The sequence below is a fragment of the Gadus chalcogrammus genome, chromosome 16 (genome assembly GCF_026213295.1).
Source record: "Gadus chalcogrammus isolate NIFS_2021 chromosome 16, NIFS_Gcha_1.0, whole genome shotgun sequence".
Taxonomy (NCBI): Eukaryota; Metazoa; Chordata; class Actinopteri; order Gadiformes; family Gadidae; genus Gadus; species Gadus chalcogrammus.
In genome coordinates, this window is record NC_079427.1 from 3,230,152 (window position 1) to 3,249,797 (window position 19,646).

General features: G+C 42.2%; 1 protein-coding gene across 1 annotated transcript; it reads right to left on the reverse strand.

The window, feature by feature from the left end:
* Positions 1-7,947: 7,947 nt before the first annotated feature.
* Positions 7,948-14,512, reverse strand: LOC130406075 (B-cell receptor CD22-like). Its single transcript, XM_056611451.1, has 11 exons — positions 14,411-14,512; positions 14,168-14,247; positions 13,179-13,541; positions 12,718-12,927; positions 11,834-12,103; positions 11,421-11,681; positions 10,895-11,155; positions 10,549-10,648; positions 10,363-10,423; positions 9,018-9,253; positions 7,948-8,858 (listed from the first exon to the last, which is right to left on the reverse strand). Exons 2-11 carry the CDS (start codon positions 14,220-14,222, stop codon positions 8,828-8,830), a joined length of 1,848 nt encoding a protein of 615 aa, XP_056467426.1. The 5' UTR covers positions 14,223-14,247; positions 14,411-14,512; the 3' UTR covers positions 7,948-8,827.
* Positions 14,513-19,646: the final 5,134 nt, after the last annotated feature.

Sequence of the window (19,646 nt, forward strand, 5' to 3'; positions counted from 1 at the left end):
ATCCATATGGGGGGGATGCTTGTGGACAGTAGGGGTGTATTTGACATAAATAGGAAGTAAACTCATCTCACAAATGAGTAATGACATCTCACATATTTATTTAATAAATTGTTTCAATTTATAATAATCCAAAATCCAATGGCAAAACCCGTTGGCTTTTTGTCGAGGGAATCCAGGTCGACGCTCACTTCCGGGTTGGCCAACATACGTCATCCCTCCACCACTCTACTGTAAAAAAACACATGTTCAAATTGAATGAGAATAATAATAATTCTGCCATAGTATTTATTTAAGGGGGGGGGGGATACAAGTCTTTTGGCCATTTGTAGTGTTGATCAGCAGAGAAATCATTTGTCCGCAAAGACGGTGACGTCGCTTAGCAACGGTAGACGCTGGGGTAGACAAGTCACCGGACTACTACCCAGGCAAGTGAACGGAGCGTTCCACGGCATTGAGAAGACCCGTGTAATAAAGGCCTTTATTCTACTTCATTTAAGAATGCTCGATTCTGATTGGCTGGGAGGGGTGCATTAATCCGGCATATTGCCCGCTGACTTGTCGGTTCTACTTGCTGCTGACTGAGCACAGTAGATCAATACGCCGCTTGTATCGTTTTCTATCACATACATTTCAAACATGAGGTCCGTTATAAAAATAAACCAAGGAGTGCATGTTTGATCGATCGTCATTAAAGCTGACTTGATACGAATGTAACAACTACGTTGTTAAACTAGTGAGATCAGATCCAGCCTTGTGTGGTTGCTATAGAAACGCGTTACCTACAGTTGAGCTAACGTTATTCACCGTAGTTCTAAAGGGAACTACTTTTCGAGGGAGATGAAATTAAACAGAGCATACATTTAATAAGCATGCAATACGAATAAGAAAAAGGCTAATTATTAAAGTATATGAATTGTTTATGGCATAGATTTCTCCTCAGATTAGGCCAATAAACCAATGGTAAAATAAAAATAAAAACCCTCGATCAAAGGCCCGGCCCGAGTATAGTGGTGGGAAATATCGGCCCGCGTCGGGCTCGGGCTCGGGCAGAGAATCTAAACACTGACTGGAACTACTTAGCAGGTGTCTGTAGGGCTATATCAGGAGTTAATGCACGCACTGCAGCCAATCAGAATCAGAGTATTCCCCCAGACCGTGGTCTAAACAATATTATTCACGAGTTATAAACAACCCCTACACATCAATATTAATGATAACCCTGTGGAAATTGCCATAAGTGAGAGACACAATTTCGCACGTTGAGCACACAGTTGTGTGACTCGTTTATTTAGTAAGAGAGAAACAGGAAATCAAAACGTGCTGAAGGTAAACAAATCCCGCATGGGCTCTGACGTCATGAGACGCTCGTAATCCTTAAAAGGGACATCGATCCCTGAACCACCAAGACAGTAAACGACATGCCTAACACAATTGAAAGAACAACACATGACAAAATACTGTAGGTGAATTATGTTACACTCACTACAACCCATTAAATACGGTATAACGTCCGCTCGCGACACTGGACTTGCGATCGAGGCATCGACGCGGACGTTCATTCACATAGCCAAAAACAAGAGAATAGATGGCTAGATAAAACAAACATCCAGACATACAATTCTAAAAAGAACAGATGAAGCAGCTACCCTTTTTTCCTTCGCGGTTTGCCTACAGAGCAGCGCACCTGCATTTAATATAGGCCTATCCGTGTATTGTCACAATTTCTCAGTATCAAAGGTGAAAGTAGAAACGGGTGGCCAAAAGCTGTCATATTGTTAGTTATCACAGACAATTTTCAACAATGAATGATCTGTACGGAGCTCCATAAGGGACATATGGGAGAACGCTCCCGGACAGAACCTTAGTTTGGAAGTCATGCTTAGTAGCACGACAAATAGCCTACTTCCAATTGAAATACAACATTTAGAAAATAGCTCTACACGTCCCTGATCACGTTTCAATAGATTAAATAACGTGACAGTGTCACGTATTTTCGTGAGACCATACTCGTACTTCCATGAGTATACTTAAAGGAAGTATACTATCCGCACCATCTACTACGTTATTTTTTCAGATAGTGCTGTTCCAAATCGAGTACTCCGTGGTGCACTAACCGGAAATTACGATCACGACTGCCGCCGTGGCTCCTCCCCCGCAATAAACATCCCGCTTTGAACGGTGAACTCTTTACGCCTAGCAGCTATACAAACTATAAAAACTACAAAATGACTCTATTAATGCAGGCTATGTGGAAAATGCGCCGACTTTGGCTCAGCCTGGCTCCGCCTCTTCCGCTACGTAGCTAAGATGGCTGCCGTTGAGTACGGGGACTGTCCTTCGATCCACACTTCAGGATTAGCCCGTTTTGAGTACGGCATCCGGGTCCTTGAAGTATACTTATTTTCGCCGGATCTTACAAATTTTGGCTAGTGGACAGTACGGGTATTGGAACACGGCACAGGTTCGAGCGTGTGCATGGGTTGAATTGCGTGTGTCTCATGCCGAATGCATGAGACATGAGAGCCCTGTACTTACGTGACACAAACCAGCACCGCAAAGTTCTCTCCCGCTTGAGATGACGTCTTTCTTTATAGGTTCATGGGTCTGATTCGCCGATTTCCCATGCTGATATCCCCGAAGATTCTCGGGCATCTTCAACAATTTGGCTATAGATTGTCTCATTACACGCTAAATAATATAATTATAGCCTAATTATATATATAGACTATACACATATATAGGCAATATATATAATTAGGCAATATATATATATATATACATATAGCATTTGTGGTTTTGGCATAAACATAACTAGGGTGCACTGTACTATCTGCGCACCCTTTCTGAAGCCTCTCTCTCTCTCGCTCTCTCTCTCTCTCTCTCTGTCCCTCCCTCTCTCTCTTTCTCTCTCTCGTACCGTTTTGTGGAGCACGTTAATTGTCTTAGAACACTCCCATTCAGAATGCATTGGTTTACATTTCGTTCTGTGTAACACGCAAAAAGTCGGACTATCGTGCTCTGGAACACGCTTCAATAGATTAACGTTCGTGCGCAGGAGCACGCAATCGCGTGATACTGGGTTGCCCTGACACATACAGGCTGCCCAGTGTGTGTCCACCGGTCACCATGTGAAGGACAATGTGGGACAAAATATGGAAATCCAATCGTTAAATGTATACATGTACATTTGAGATAACATTTTGATAAGAATGTTTGGTGAATTGGTTGATTTGTCATATTTTTCAATTGAATGTTCTTGTTAGTAAAATGATAAATTGCATTTTATGTTGTTGTTGTTTTTGAACGCTTTGGCAAAGCAAACATGATGAATTGACAGAGAGATGCAGTAGAGTACAGAGAGAACACAGTGAAGTGAAGAGAGACAGAATAGTGGAGAGAAAGAACATCCTGAGCAGCAGTAAACTCCAAACGTGAAGTACCAGAGGTTTGGATACCTTCCAAACCCTGATGTACTTACTCCTCCTCTCCTCATCTCCTCCTCTCCTCCTCTCCTCATCTCATCTCCTCCTCCCCTCCTTCCCTCTCCTCTTCTGCACCCCTCTCTCCTCCTAAGCCAATTCTTTCCTGTTATTTGACCCTATCCTCCTCTCCTCCTCTCCTCTCGTCCTGTCTTCTCCTCCTCTCCTCCTCTCCTCCTCTCCTCCCTTGCCTTCCTCTCCTAGGCTATGACCCTCCTCCACTCCTCTCCTAAGTATTTGACCTTGACTGTCCTATTAATCGAGACCTGGTACTATACACACACACACACACACACACACACACACACACACACACACACACACACACACACACACACACACACACACACACACACACACACACACACACACACACACACATGTTCAGGAACTGACACACATACACACACGCAAATGCGCAGGCAATCACACTCACACACATACACACATACACACACACGTACACGCACACAAACACACATGCACACTGCTTTCCTCGTCAGAAATAATTCATTTCATAAACTCTCCGCCACAGCGGAAGTGAGAGTGTTTTACAGGCGGTTAATTACACCACAGTCTATCTGTGTGTGGTTGTGTTTTGTGTGTCCATCTGTGTGTTGTTGTTGTGTTGTGCATCATGTGTGTATCTGTGTTTGGTTGACGTGTTGTGTGCTGTGGTTGGATCTGTGTGTGAATGTTATGTTGTGTGTCATGCGTGTGTATCTGTGTGTTGATGTGTTTGGTGCTGTCTGTGTGTCTGTGTGTGGTTGAATGTTGATGTTTTGTGTGTATCTGTGTGTACTTGATGTGTGGTCTTTCATGAGTTAATAACCTTTCTATCTGATGGTGGAGAGGAGAGGCATCTGGGGGTATTGTGCATCAGTGAATTCCTTTGTTTATCCGAATGACCTCTGGAATGGTCCTTTTGGTTATTTGTAATCCTATTTATCTATTTCATTATTTATTTGTGTTTTGTGGACGTCATCACGTGACTCTTTGTGCGACACACTCACCTTCCACCTGGGATTATTCTGGATGATGTCATCACTGGGACAGAGGGGGGGGGGGGGGGGGGGGGGGGGGTGGTAGAGGTATGACAGGGGAGAGGTAAGGGGCAAAAGGAGAGGAGATGAGGAAGGGAGAGGGGGGAGGAGAGGAGGAGAGGAGGAGAGGAAAGGATCGCAGCATGGTGCATCGAGGGGGATGGACAGAATAGGAAGTAGGATGAATGAGAGACGAGGAGTAAAGGTGAGAAAGAGAGAGAGGGGGGGGGGGGCGTGAGAGGGGGTGATGGATAAGGACAAAGAGAGAAGGAAAGGGAGAGAGGTATGGAGAAGTACATGGAAAGGCGGCGTATCGTCCTGGTAGAGATAAAAAGAGAGAGAGAGAGAGAGAGAGAGAGAGAGAGAGAGGAGAGAGAGAGAGAGAGAGAGAGAGAGAGAGAGAGAGAGGGGGGAGAGAGAGAGAGAGAGAGAGAGAGAGAGAGAGAGAGAGAGAGAGAGAGAGAGAGAGAGAGGTTGAGACGTATACAGAGAGGCTGAGCAAGGAAGAGAGACAGAGAGAGAGAACGAGCGAGGTATGGGTACAAAGAGAGAGTGAAAGAGGTAGAGAGACAGAGGGAGAGAGCGAGCGAGGTATGGGTCTATAGAGAGAGGTAGAGAGACAGTAGGCTCCAGGTTGTGTGGACAGGCCTGTCGTCTCAGAGGTGATTTATTAAAGAGAGGCGTGGCAGGGAGTGGAGCGAGCAAGCTCTGATTAACCATGGAGAGAGAGAACATGATCCCCTCTATTGTTCATCCTCCCAGAGAGACAGAGAGATGGAAGATGAAAAGTACAATTAAATTCATACTCTTTTTTCTCGATTACCTCGTTTTCTCCATTGATTTTTTCATCCTCTATTTTGGGTGTCTGATGTTCTCGACATCATTTTCATCATGTGTATCACGTGATCAGGATGGTTTATCTCTCCATCATTTGTTTTTCCGTCTTTCTCTCGATTTCTCGTTCTGTCCATCCTTTTTCTCTCATTGTTTTGTGTGGTGCCGTTATCAGGATGGTCATCATTTTTTGCAACCCCGCACCCGAGTCCCATACAAGCCTTCCACATTTATTATTTTGTGCGTGTGTGTGTGTGTGTGTGTGTGTGTGTGTGTGTGTGTGTGTGTGTGTGTGTGTGTGTGTGTGTGTGTGTGTGTGTGTGTGTGTGTGTGTGTGTGTGTGTGCTAGAAGTTGTTCGTATTTCGAACGGCAGTTGTTAAATCTGACATGATACAATCTGAACCCTTACAATTCTTTGGAAGAATAAATCCAAAATAGTAAATAGTGATTTGGTCCAAAACAGTATAATTTTTTTTTTTGAAAACCAGTATACCTCTAGTCTTACATATAAATCTAATATAATAGTCAGACTAATTAAATAATTTGTTCTGATCATATCCAGTGCCTGGCTTTACTACATAATTGACAGGTGTATCACATCAGCAGGTGACCTGGTAACCAAATCAGCCAAGCAGTGGATATGCGTGCAATAGCATGTATGTAGCCTATAGAGGGAGCTATCTACCATACAAACCAATGTACAAGTGGAGTAGGTTGGGCTCTCCTTGAAGAACTCGCCTCACATGTGCAGTACATTCAGGCAATGAGCAGGTGGTGTAGATTCAACTGAGTACCGTTCAACTTTTTTTCATTTAGGGGAGGCATATGTAGCAGTTCAGGCTGTCACTGTCTGGCACACACTATTCCCACTCACTCCTATCAGATTTTGGTAGTGGTGGTGGTGGTGGCCAGAATGCTATAACCTGGTCACCCAAAATGGCCAATGAATCATACAATAGCATGCAGATATAAAACCCATAGAGTTAAACACGTGTCTTACATTTTTCAAACTTGGGTTAGGCTTGTGCATTTCATGATTTGACCAGGATCAATTCATAGCACTATGTTGCAGACTACATCACTCATCATCTAAATAAAGTATACTTTACAATTCCGAGGTCTGGTCAGTGTCCCTGCAAAGAAAACGGAAATCATTTACCCTGGAGAGCAGATTTTACAAAGATTTAGAAGTTAAAAGTTGAATATCTAAGATAGTATCTGAAGGGGCTTACCCAGGGACAGCGTTGGGTCTTGGAGAGTTGACCAGAGAGTACAGGACCTGGTCTATCTGATCTGATCTGACGGGGGGATCCCACAGGACGTTGAGGCACTTTCGGTTCTCTTAGCGAGAGATGTGGGTGGATAGTGAAGGTCATCCTGCTCGTCCTTTGCTTCTCTCTGTGCTCTCTGAGCCGAGCGAATAGTCAGAGCTGAGGCATTTTCAAACCCAGAAACAGAAAGTGATCGATGGGCAGAGAGGACAGAAGAGTACATTTATGAAGCTTTACACTTCCTGTGTTTCTGGTTCATTCAGTGATCTTTGGTGGGGATTTGTGGGCCCACCATGCAGCCAGATGCAGGCGTCACTTCCAGACTCATTCTTTAAGCGTGTTCCTTCTTCTAACCACTGCTAGGTTTCCTCCGAAAGTCTCGGGCTGGTATAGTGTCATTCTCAAATATATTAGAATAAATATATCATAGATATTTATTTGCTTGGATTACAAATCATTACTCGCAGCATTCTGTCTGGTCATTCTTCTCACTGGCTCTCAACCACTCTCGTTATCAATAGTCTATCTTGTATGCAAGGGCGTAGGAACCAGGGGGGACAGATGGGACCCCTTTTCACAACAACCATGAAGCACTACTATCGTAGAATATAACAGCTGTGCCTGCTGGTTCCCCTTAAAAGCTAATCTCTTGGCAATTATATTTACATATTGGCAGAAAGTTGTCAGAATGGCAGGGCTAGATTAACAGGAACAACTAAAGCAACAACTAGAAGTTTTACACGTGGTGTTGGAGCGTGGGCTCGGGGCATTTGTGTGAGTGTGTCTTAGTCAAGGATGGCTAAGTAAGAAATGGCTTCCTGCCTCCCACCTCCACCCCAGTGTCTGGCCTTCCTCCCTGGGCACATGGTTTCTGGAAGCCATCTTTCTTCTGGTGAAGAGAACAGAGAGATAAAGAAGCAACAGGAGATATGTATGGCCAGAGAGAGAGAGAGAGAGAGAGAGAGAGAGAGAGAGAGAGAGAGAGAGAGAGAGAGAGAGAGAGAGAGAGAGAGAGAGAGAGAGAGAGAGAGAGAGAGAGAGAGAGAGAGAGAGACTTATCAACATATCCAGAGGAAGATGAGGAGGGGTATGGGGACCAGTAAGACAGCAACTGCATGAAGCCACTCTGCGTACAGCTACAGTGATGATGATGATGTGTCTGGAAGATACTGAGTGAAGCATTGAACTGCCCTCCACTATTTCCTGATTACAGGGACCTGAGTACACAGATGTGTGTTTAGGTCTAGGTCTTGAGGTCAAAGATGTTAAAGATGCTAAAAGTTGATATGTTTATATCAGTGATGCAGCAGGATAATGCATGAGGAATTTAGATGATTCATATTAATGTTGACAGGGTTATGCAGACTTTAAAGGTAAAGTGTCTAGGGTTTAGTGATATCTAGTGGTCTAGTAGTATTCAGTTGGTTATTCACCAACTGAATAATCCCCCTTTACTTAGTTACTTAATCTGATTGGTTGTCTGAGTTATTAGAACCATATTTGGCTGTGCCCATGTTTTGGAAATCAAGCCAAACCAGTCACAAACCTAGAGATTAGGAGATCAGGAATGGTATCAACACATTTTAATGCCGAAACCATCGTAATATTGCATGTGTTGCAATGTTTTGTGGCTCTGCACTCCTTGGGGCTTGTGCAGGCGCACTGACCACTCGTGCTGCCAGAAATTTGTCGGAATCTTACGGAAAATAAGATATCATACGAACGTTTTTTGAGACCAGCCAGCATGTTTCCACATTTTTTAAATACGTGTTTTTATATATGATTTAGGTTATTACTTAAACAGAAAATAGCCTGGAAGCATGAAAAACACCATTAGCAGTTTAACTTACTCACTAAACATCGTATACAATCAGTGAAATAAAAAGCATGTTTCTCGCGAGGCATGTTATCAAACACATCTTAATGCCGAAACAAGCATTTTCCACTGAGAATAAAATGAATGTCAACAAAAAAATGTATACATTTGATATCTATGTTTTGTGATAGCAGCACCCATTCTGACCAACAAAGTAATGATAGGAAGCGTTCTTTTCTGTTAAGAAAAATATTATTAGTAACTAACAAACTAAACGATATATACAATCAATGAACGAAGATGATGACAATAAAATACACATTTATTGCTAGAAATTTTATTCTAACCCATTTAATGCTGAATCAATATCAAAACGTGGCTGTTTATTTGATGGTGGTATCTGACATCAGTTTACTGCAAATGAAAAGAAGAAGTGAAAACGAGAAAGAGAAGTTAAGAAACTCAGTAAATTGTCAACGGTTTATAAATGGCTTTGCCTCCACAAGCCGTCCCTTGGGAGGATGAAGTCTCAAGCTTCAAAGTTTATTTTCGAGAACTATCAAGAGTGCTTACTCAGGGACAGCCTTGGGTCTTTTAAGGTTGATGGCAGAGTAAAGGACCTGCTCTGTATGATCAGACTCTACCAGAGAACCAGCAAACCCACGAGGCACTTCCTGGTTCTTAGAGCGAGAGATGTGGATGCTGGCATAGTGAGGGTCATCCTGCTCTTCTATTGGTTCTCTCTGTGCTGCAGAAGCCGAGCGATTGGTCAGAGCTGAGACGTTGTCATACACAGGACACGGAGGAGACTGACGGGGAGAGAGGACAGAGTAGTACATTTAGAAAACACTTTACTCTCAGTTGGCTCTTCAGAAGCTCATGTTTTTATGGTTCATTTAGGACAGTTGGGGTTGACTAGTGCTTCCACAGTGAAGGCCGCTGTAGGTTTCACTCTAAGACTCTCCTTCTTGAACATATTCCTCTTTCTAATCATTGCTAGGTTTCAGTTTGCTTTGTTTGCTTGGATTATACATCACTACTTCTATAACTCAGTCTTCTCATTCTGCTCACTGGCAGAAGTCTCTCTGTTTGTATATATATATATATATCTATCTATATATATATATATATATATATCTATATCTATATCTATATATATATCTATATATATATATATATATATATATGTATATATATATATATGTAGAAGTCTCTCTGTTTGTATATATATATATATCTATATATCTATATATATATATATATATATATATATATATATCTATATATATATATATGTATATATATATACATATATATATATATCACTCTTGATCTCACAAAAAAAAGGAACCTAGACAAGTTGCCCCAATGGTGCAACTTGTCTGGGATTTCGGTACTCGTAAAGTTATTTTTGGTATAATTGATATGACCACGGATAACAGCAATGGGCTAGCCCACAATTGAATTTGCCCCATAACGTCAGCCACAGCTGTGGGGGTAGTCAACTTATTTAATGATAAATTAGAAATGTAACAATAAGTTAATAAATGTTGATGCTATTTCATTAGAATGAAACTACATTGCATGAATAGACATAACTAAACATAAAGTGAATACAACTTTAATACGTAACCTCGTCCATTGACAAGTTTCTATCTAAGAGTCACGTTAGCATTATAAAAAAGCATTCATGCTATTTGATTTGGTTCCCCTTGCGCGATGGTTCCCCTTTAAAGCTAATCTCTTGGGCATTGTGTCTGCATATTGTTTTATAGGTCTCGCAGCGAATGGGCTCAGAGTTACAGAAACTGCAAGTGCATGAGATTTTAGAGGTATGGGCTCGGGGTATTTCCACCACACTAGTCGGTAGTGGAAGGAGTAAAGGAGTCATAGTAACAAATAGCTTCCTGTCTCTCACCTCCTCCCTGGTATCTGGCCTTCCTCCCTGGCCACGTGCTTTCCTAGAAGACCTCTTTCTTCTGGGGAAGAGAACAGAGCGATAAGAAGAAGAAGAAGAAGAAGAAGAAGAAGAAGAAGAAGAAGAAGAAGAAGAAGAAGAAGAAGAAGATGAAGATTGTGGAGAGATAGAGAGAGAATATCTCACCTCATCCAGAGGAAGATAAAGAGGAGCATGGTGGCCAGTAAAACAGCTACAGTTCCTGCTGCCACAGTTGTAGACATTGATGATGGAGATGATGGTGTGGCTGAAACACAGTGATTTAACACTTGATTCATGTGAAGGATGAAATACTGTCCATATATATATTAGAGGCTAGATGTGACAGATCTCCAAAGTTAATAAAAGTGGCAACACATAATTTAAGCCAATCACAAATTGAATAGAGCCGTTGCATGAGTCTGTGTCTTAGTATCGATGGTGCTGGTACTCAGGTATTATTCAAGCGTTTGGTCTGACTTTAAACAATGTGCTTTTCTAAAGAAACAATTACCTGTCACATTAAGGAACATCAAAGTTGAATTCTGAAGTCCAACTGCATTACGAGCTTCACAGTAATAATTTCCTCCAAGCTCAGTTGTGATGTTACTGATGGTGTAGTTCTCTCCTAATTCCTCCACTGAGCCTCCATGTTCCCTGAACCAGGTGTAGTCAGCTGCTGGGTTGGCATCACTGCTGCAGCTCAGAGTCACTGAACCTCCCTCCTTTATTCCACCAGGGGGTCTCACGCTCACTGAGGGGGTCTTTGGAGCGTCTGTCATAAACACAATGATATATATTCACATCCTAAAGATAAGAAGCCGTGCACATAACTGCAATGTCAGTGGGATACAAAATGCTGTTTCAAATAATAAAATCTCTCTGTGAATCATAGTTTACCAATCATAAGCAATACATGAACAGCAGCTTAACAATTTTGCAAGACGGTATATTGCAAATATGTTGACATATTAGACGGTACAGATTTGTATTATTACTCTTTAACTTTAAGTTTTTTGTTACTATCGTTTTCCACTCACACAGGACATCTACGAAAAACGAGTTGGAGCCCAGATATCCATATTGGTTCCTTGCTTGGCAGCGGTACGTTCCCCTGTCTTTAGAGCTGACTGGGTCCAAGGTATAAGGTCGCCTTGGTTCCCAGGGCAGAGGTTGGTTGTCCTTGAACCAGGTGTAGTCAGCTGCTGGGTTGGCATCACTGCTGCAGCTCAGAGTCACTGAACCTCCCTCCTTTATTTCACCAGGGGGTCTCACGCTCACTGAGGGGGTCTTTGGAGCGTCTGTCATAAACACAAATTATACATTTACATCCTAAAGATAAGAAACCGTGCACATAACTGCAATGTCAGCGAGATACATAATGCTAGTTTTCCTTTGTTAGTGACACTAGGAGCAGGGGTTGAGATGTTATTCTGTGTGTTCTTTTACTCACATTTCACATCAATAGAGAATGAGGACGAATTTGTTGTCCCTAGGTCATTCTTAGCTGTGCAGAGATATTGTCCTGAGTCTGAAGACTGGATGGGATGAAAGGAAAGCTGTTGTCCTTGGACACTGCGTCCGGGGGGATGACCTGTAGTAACCTTGGTCCAGGTGTACTTTGCTACTGGGTTGGCCTCGCTGGTGCAGGTCAGATTCACTGAACTGCCCTCCTTTATTACACCAGGCGGAGTCCATCCCACTGAGGGGATCTCTGGAGCGTCTGTTGACAGTTATATCACATTAGTTATAAAACAAATTGTATTAATACAATTATGTCAAGTGTGTACCCAAGTATAAAAAAAGCATAAAAAAAAAAAAGCATTAGGAAGTTCTAAGGCTAGTGTTATGAGCATTTCCAAGCCTTGTATTGAATCCAGTTTATCTTTGAAGTGCAACTTGCAGGTTGTCGTTGCGCATTGCTCGTTATAGACTGGCTGCGGTCATAATGTCAATCAATAATAAAAATAAAGAAGCAGTCCATACCAACTGGACAACCCTTTGTCTGAATTATCTTCTAAAATTACAATCCAGAGGGAAATCTATGCAATCGGCTATTTTCCTAATTCACACATTTGTTAGCTTCAAACTTAGTAATTATCCTGCTTTTCATACGGATGAAATCAAAGCAAGTAGTGTATGTTTCTGTTCTACCCAAATCTTAAGTGGCATCAGTAGTACCAGTAGCCCACCCTGTACTACTAGTAGGCCTACCCTGAGGCTGAGGACTGCTTCAACATGGACGATAGTTGTCCATTCATACTTATACTAGATGTACTTTGTTACACTAAGACCCAATACGCTTTGACTCATGTCAGTGTACTGTGGCGCTCTTACACACTGATGGAGAGTGGAGATGTTCGGATCCTTTAACAGCACATGAAACCCTGTATTCAGGGTTAATGTTGAACCAGTACATTCCTTGATATTGTTGACTTCCGTTCCTGTACCAGGTGTACGTAAGACGAGGTAAATAACACATGCTGTGACATTTCAGCTGTACCCCGTCATGATACCTAGTAAGAATGACCACTTCCACCTGGAAATCTGGGCCAGGGAAGAAATTACACAAAAATTAATTATAAAAAGAATAGTCTAAACAGAAAAAATTAAATGCAGTTGCATACGCACACACACACGCACACACACACACACACACACACACACACACACACACACACACACACACACACACACACACACACACACACACACACACACACACACACACACACACACGCACACACGCGCACACACGCACAAACAGATGAATAGCTTCATTAGCAATCAATGTTTACCTGTCACAGATAACTTCACTCCAGGGGCACCACTATATGCCCCTCCATTGTTTGTTGTAATCCTAAACTTGTATTCAGCAGAGTCACTCTGTGTCAGGTTTTTGATTCTCAGTGTACACGTTCCAGTACAGCTGGGCCTGGAACAGCTGGGCTCAACACAGCTGTATTCAACACGATCTGTATAGTCTGTATCATCTTTCAGATCAACTGCCCCTTTGTGTTTATTAATAAACCAGAGTTTTTTCTCCACTCTATTTGCGGAAGGGTATTTATAATTACAGAGGATTTCAACTGTTGATCCTCTCAATTCGCAGATATTACTAGATGGGTAAGTAACTGCCCAGTTAGGGTCACCCTGTAATGCTGTAAAAAACCAACACATTGACAATGATGATTAGGATGAAATGCATGATCACAAGATACAGATGAGATGGAGGCTAGGTGCAGCTCTAACTAGAGATACATGCTGAACACTGAGCTGTCAGACTCAGAGTAACGTTCAAAAACATAATTTGACACCAACATTATGCAGCTGGTGAAGAGCTAGTGATACACCTAGTGATAAACACAGTGAGACAGCTAGTGAAACTCCTATAGCTATAGCATGGAGACATCATCTCACATCTCATCAAGGGATTCAGGGCACAAACACACACAATACAAGGCAGGTGACCAATGCTGACTTCTAACATAAGTTCACAGTCTCAACTTAAGACTACTGAACTTTAAATAGGAACTAAATGAACCTGTCAATGTTGTACTGAACACATTGACGGGTTAATTTGGTCAACAAGCCTGTTTAAAATCTCAAATGCAACGCTACAATATTCAGTAAAACAGAACATATTTGGTACTTAAAACAGGTCAATGCTCTAGATGTCACTAGATAAATTCACAACATGTTGTTTCACCCTCTCTTCATTCGGGTTGCTTGTCATGTTACCCTTTGAAACAGATCAACTCAATGTTCACAACGTAAATGTACAAACCTGGTACTGACAGAAGGAAAGCTACAAAGCCTCTTGCAGCTGTTCTAAGATTCATAGTTTGTTTCTCCCAGGGCTTTGACCTACAGATATAGACAAAATATGTATTAATTTTAATTCTCAAAATACATAGTCCTATGTCTGTTCTTTGTATTCACTTGATCACATTAATTGGTTATTGTGCTTGATATAGGAATGTTTATTTCTTAAGTAAACCAGTACAATTCAAGTAAAAATGATTCTTACTGTAGAGGAGGTAGCTGGTGTGACAGAAAAAGTCTGTGGAAACTTCCGTGCCTGCAGTTTAAGATAGTAACTAGAACAAAGGTGTTCAAGCTCTTCCTTCCTCTTTACTTGAACTGCATGAATACCATGCACTGCTGGGCCTCAGAGACAAATGCAAAGTAGAAAGTGGATATTCACCCAGACCACATTAAACAAGCAGCGCAGTTTATCAGCTACCCTGAAAATAACTACTGGCCACCTACAGTTGACCAGCGGGGAACAAATATAGCCTTTGATGTAGAATATAGTCATATTATATAGGATATAGATATAGAATAAAGATATAAACTAGATATGGAATAACATTTGATTTAGAATAAGGATATAGAATATATAGATTATATAGAGGTAAAATAAAGAATATAGGGGTCCAATATCGTATTTTGATTATATATAGTTGTTACATATAGATAAAGCTGAGATAATATAGATACATATTATAGAAATAGAATATATAGAGAGTTTGGCTGGACCGGTCTGGTCAGCTAACTGATGCTGTCTGGCTGGGTAAATATCTCCCGTCACAATGAAAAGTCCACAACAGACACCTTAATGTTTCTTTCAGTTTTCACATACAACTTCTGAGGTGTCACTAGGTGAATTTAAACTTTAGTTTTAGACATTTTACTATTTCCCCCCACTGGCTTTCAGCGAAAGACCCTACGCTCGTCTTCTATGCTTCAACCACTGACAACTGCAGCAGTTGCAAACCAGTTCCCTCCCCTTGTCTACTTGTTCTCCCTTCTGTCCCACCAGTGCCTCCATGGCACTGCCCCCCTATACCTCAAAGAACTCATCACCCCCCATTCCTCCTCACGCCATCTCCGCTCTGGACAAGCCAACCTCCTCCAGCTTCCGAGGACAAGGCTCCGAATTATGGGCGACCGCGCCTTCTTCTCAGCGGCACCCAGTCTGTGGAGCGCTCTCCCTGACCCTCTAAGGGCCCCACAGACTGTGGATTCTTTTAAAAAAAAGGCCTAAAAACCCATCTTTCTAGAAAAGCCTTTGGCTAAACTGCTATTTATTTATTTTTTTGTTGCATTTTTCTCTTTTCTTTTAATGTGCATTGTAGCACTTTGAGATCATTGAATTGATATAAAGTGCGTTATAAATACAATTTATTATTATTATTATTACTTGTCTATCTGTCCACCTGGCCACTTGTAAAGGCCAGGCCAAACTCCCTGGCTCCCCCTGGTGGAGGGACATGGTATAGAACACCAGATGAGGGACCCACAGCAGTGTATCTGTGTGTGGATGTTATGTTGTGTGTCATGTGTGTGTATCTGTGTGTTGATGTGTTTAGTGCTGTCTGTGCATCCGTGTGTGGTCGATTTTTTGCTGTTTTGTGTGTTTCTGTTGACTGTTAATGTTTGGTGCTGTTTGTGTATCTGTGTGTAGTTGATGTGTGGTGTTTCATGAGTTAATAACCTTTCTATCTGGGGGTGGAGCGGAGGGACATCTGGGGGTATTGTGCATCAGTGAATTCCTTTGTTCATCCGAATGACCTCTGGAATGGTCCTGTTGGTTATTTGTAATCCTATTTATCTATTTCATTATTTATTTGTGTTTTGTGGACGTCATCACGTGACTCTTTGTGCGACACACTCACCTTCCACCTGGGATTATTCTGGATGATGTCATCGCTGGGACAGAGGGACGGGGGGGGGGGGGGGGGGGGGGGGGGGGGAGGGATAGAGGTATGACGGGGGAGAGGTAAGGGGCAAAAGGAGAGGAGATGAGGAAGGGAGAGGGGGGAGAAGAGGAGGAGAGGAGGAGAGGAAAGGATTGCAGCATGGTGCACCGATGGGGATGGACAGAATAGGAAGTAGGATGAATGAGAGACGAGGAGTAAAGGTGAGAAAGAGAGAGAGGGGGGGGGGGGCGTGAGAGGGGGTGATGGAAAGGGAGAGAGTTAGGGACACTTCCTCTATGGCATCATCTCTTACATAAAACACTACCATGCAAAATGAAGACGGTGTGTGAGAACACAAAACACACACACAAATACATTCACGCGTCTGCTCTGGGTTTAAAAACGTCCCTACACAGCCTTCGTGTCCCTCGGGTGCCCTGCTCGCCACAGTAGGAAGGTGACATCATCATCCTCATCATTCTCATGTCCCTCAGCTCCACGATGACATCACAGCTCTCAGGCGGCGCATTATCGTCTACGCCGGCGGCTCCACAGCGCGTTGGTCCGTGACACCTTTTTCAGGGCTTAAAATCCATCTTCAGTACTTCATGGTACATTATTAATAATAACACATTATTTAGTGTGTGTGTGGGGGGGGGCCTACGAGTTGTTTGTATATTTCAAATGAAGTTTTTAAAGGTGACACATTATACCACCAGGTGTGAGTGTGATTAGCTGTTACAAGCCGTTTTGAGAATTGGCCTATTCTGACATCACAAGTGGGCGTGTCAACCTAGATCTATGACGGATAGATGAGCAACGTTTGCTACAGTCCACGGTGGGCTGGTAGACTGATCTATCCTGCACAGATCTAAGTGGACACGTCACTTTTGATGTCAGAAGAGGCAGATTTTCAGAACGGCTTGTAACGGCTAATCACACTCACACCTGTTGGTATAGTATGTCCCCTTTAAATGGCGTTGTAACGATAAATATTAACCCTTAAAATGTGTATAATTATTTGGAAGAGTTAATCAAAAATAGTTTAAAGTGATTTGGTCAAAAACATTAGAGGGTACTCCAGTCAGGAAAAATAGTATAAAAAAAGAAAGAGTATTAGCCAAAATCAGTAAACCTCTAGTCTTACTTATAAATCTAAAATAATAGTCGGACTCTTTAATTAAATCATTTGTTCTGATCATATCCAGTGCCTGGCTTTACTACAGAATTGACAGGTGTGTCACATCAGCAGGTGACCTGGTAACCAAATCAGCCAAGCAGCGGATATGCGTGCAATAGCTGTATGTAGCCTATAGAGGGAGCTATCTACCATACAAACCAATGTACAAGTGGAGTAGGTTGGGCTCTCCTTGAAGACCTCCCCTCACATGTGCAGTACATTCAGGCAATGAGCAGGTGGTGTAGATTCAACTGAGTGCCGGTCAACATTTTTTATTCATTTAGGGGAGGCATATATAGCAGTTCAGGCTGTCACTGTCTGGCACACAGCATTCCCACTCACTCCTATCAGATTTTGGTGGTGGTGGTGGTGGTCGTCAGAATGCTATAACCTGGTCACCCAAAATGGCAAATGAATCATACAATAGCATGTACATATAAAACCCATAGAGTTAAACGTGTATCCTATGTTCTTTAAACTTGGGTTAGGCTTGTGTATTTCAAGATTTGACCAGGATCAATTCGTAGCACTGCGATGTTACAATACAAACTACATTACTTATCATCGAAATGAAGTATGCTGTACCCCTCTGAGGTCGGGTCAGTGTCCCTGAAAAGAAGATGGAGACATTTTCAAAATCAGTTACCCTGGAAAGCAGATTTAACAAAGATTTAGAACTTAAGAGTTGAATATCTAAGATAGTATCAGAAGGGGCTTACCCAGGGACAGCATTGGGTCTTGGAGAGTAGACCAGAGAGTACAGGACCTGGTCTATCTGATCTGATCGGACGGGGGGATCCCACAGGACGTTGAGGCACTTTCGGTTCTCTTAGCCAGAGATGTGGGTGGATAGTCATCCTGCTCTTCCTTTGCTTCCCTCTGCGTTGTCTGAGCCGAGCGAATGGTCAGAGCTGAGGTTTTATGAAACACAGAAACAGGAAGTGACCGATGGGAAGAGAGGACCGAAGAGTACTTTAAACTTCCTGTTTTTCTGATTCATTTTGTGACCTTTGGTGGGGATTTGTGGTCCCACCATGCAGGCTGGTGTAGGCTTCACTTCAAGACTCATTCTTCAAATGTGTTCCTTTTTCTAACCACTTCTAGGTTTCCTCAAACTGTCCCGGGCTGGGAGTATCGTTCTCAAATAGTTATTTATTTGCTTGGATTACACATCATTACCTCCATCACTCCGTCTGGTCCTTCTGCTTCCTGGTAGAAGACCCTTAGTTTGTCCTCTTGATCGTGCTGAAGATCTCAACCTAGATCTCACTCTCAACATCAATAGTCTAGCTTTAATGCGAACTTTCAACAGAAACAGAATTAATTTGCGGAACCCTCTCACAAGAAGAATGAAGCACTTTTAACTTACAATATAACATAGCTGTGCCTGCTGGTTCCCCTTCAAAGCTTATCTCTTGGCAATTATATTTAATATTTGCGTATGGCAGAAAGTTCTCAGAGTGACAGGGCTAGATTAACAGGAACAACTAAAGCAACAAACAGGAGAAATGTATGGCCAATGAGAGAGAGGGAGAGGGAGAGGGAGAGGGAGAGAGACTTATCAACCTATCCAGAGGAAGATGAGGAGTGAGATCGGGACTAGTAAGACAGCAACTGTATGTACAGCTACAGTGATCTGTGATGATGATGATGATGATGATGATGATGATGATGATGATGATGTGTCTGGAAGATACTGAGAGAAGCATTGAACTGCCCTCCACTATTTCCTGATTACAGGGACCACACAGATGTGTGTTTAGGTCTAGGTCTTGAGGTCAACGATGTTAAAAGATGTTAAAGATGCTAAAAGATGATATGTTTATATCAGTGATAAGCAGGATAATGCATGAGTTATTTCGATGATTCATATTAATGTTGACAGGGTTATGCAGACTTCAAAGGTAAAGTGTGTAGGGTTTAGTGGTATCTAGTGGTCTAGTAATATTCAGTTGGTTATTCACCAACTGAATAACCCCCCTTTATACTTAGTAACTTAATCTGATTGGTTGTCTGAGTTATTAGAACAATATCTTGCTGTGCCCATATTTGGAAATCAAGCCAAACCAGTCACAAACCTAGAGATCAGGAGATCAGGAATGGTATCAACACATTTTAATGCTGAAACAATCGTAATATTTTGTGTGTAACAATGTTTTCTGGTTCTGCATTACTTTGGGCTTGTGCAGGCACACTGACCCCTCGTGTTGCCAGACATTTGTAGGAATCGTAAGGAAAATTGTGCATAACGTTTCCGAAGATATCATATTAACATTTTATGAGACCAGACTGCATGGTTCCATATGTTTGAAAAAAGTGTTTTGTAACAACATATATCATTTAGGTTATTACTTGAACAGAAAATAGCCTGGAAGCATGAA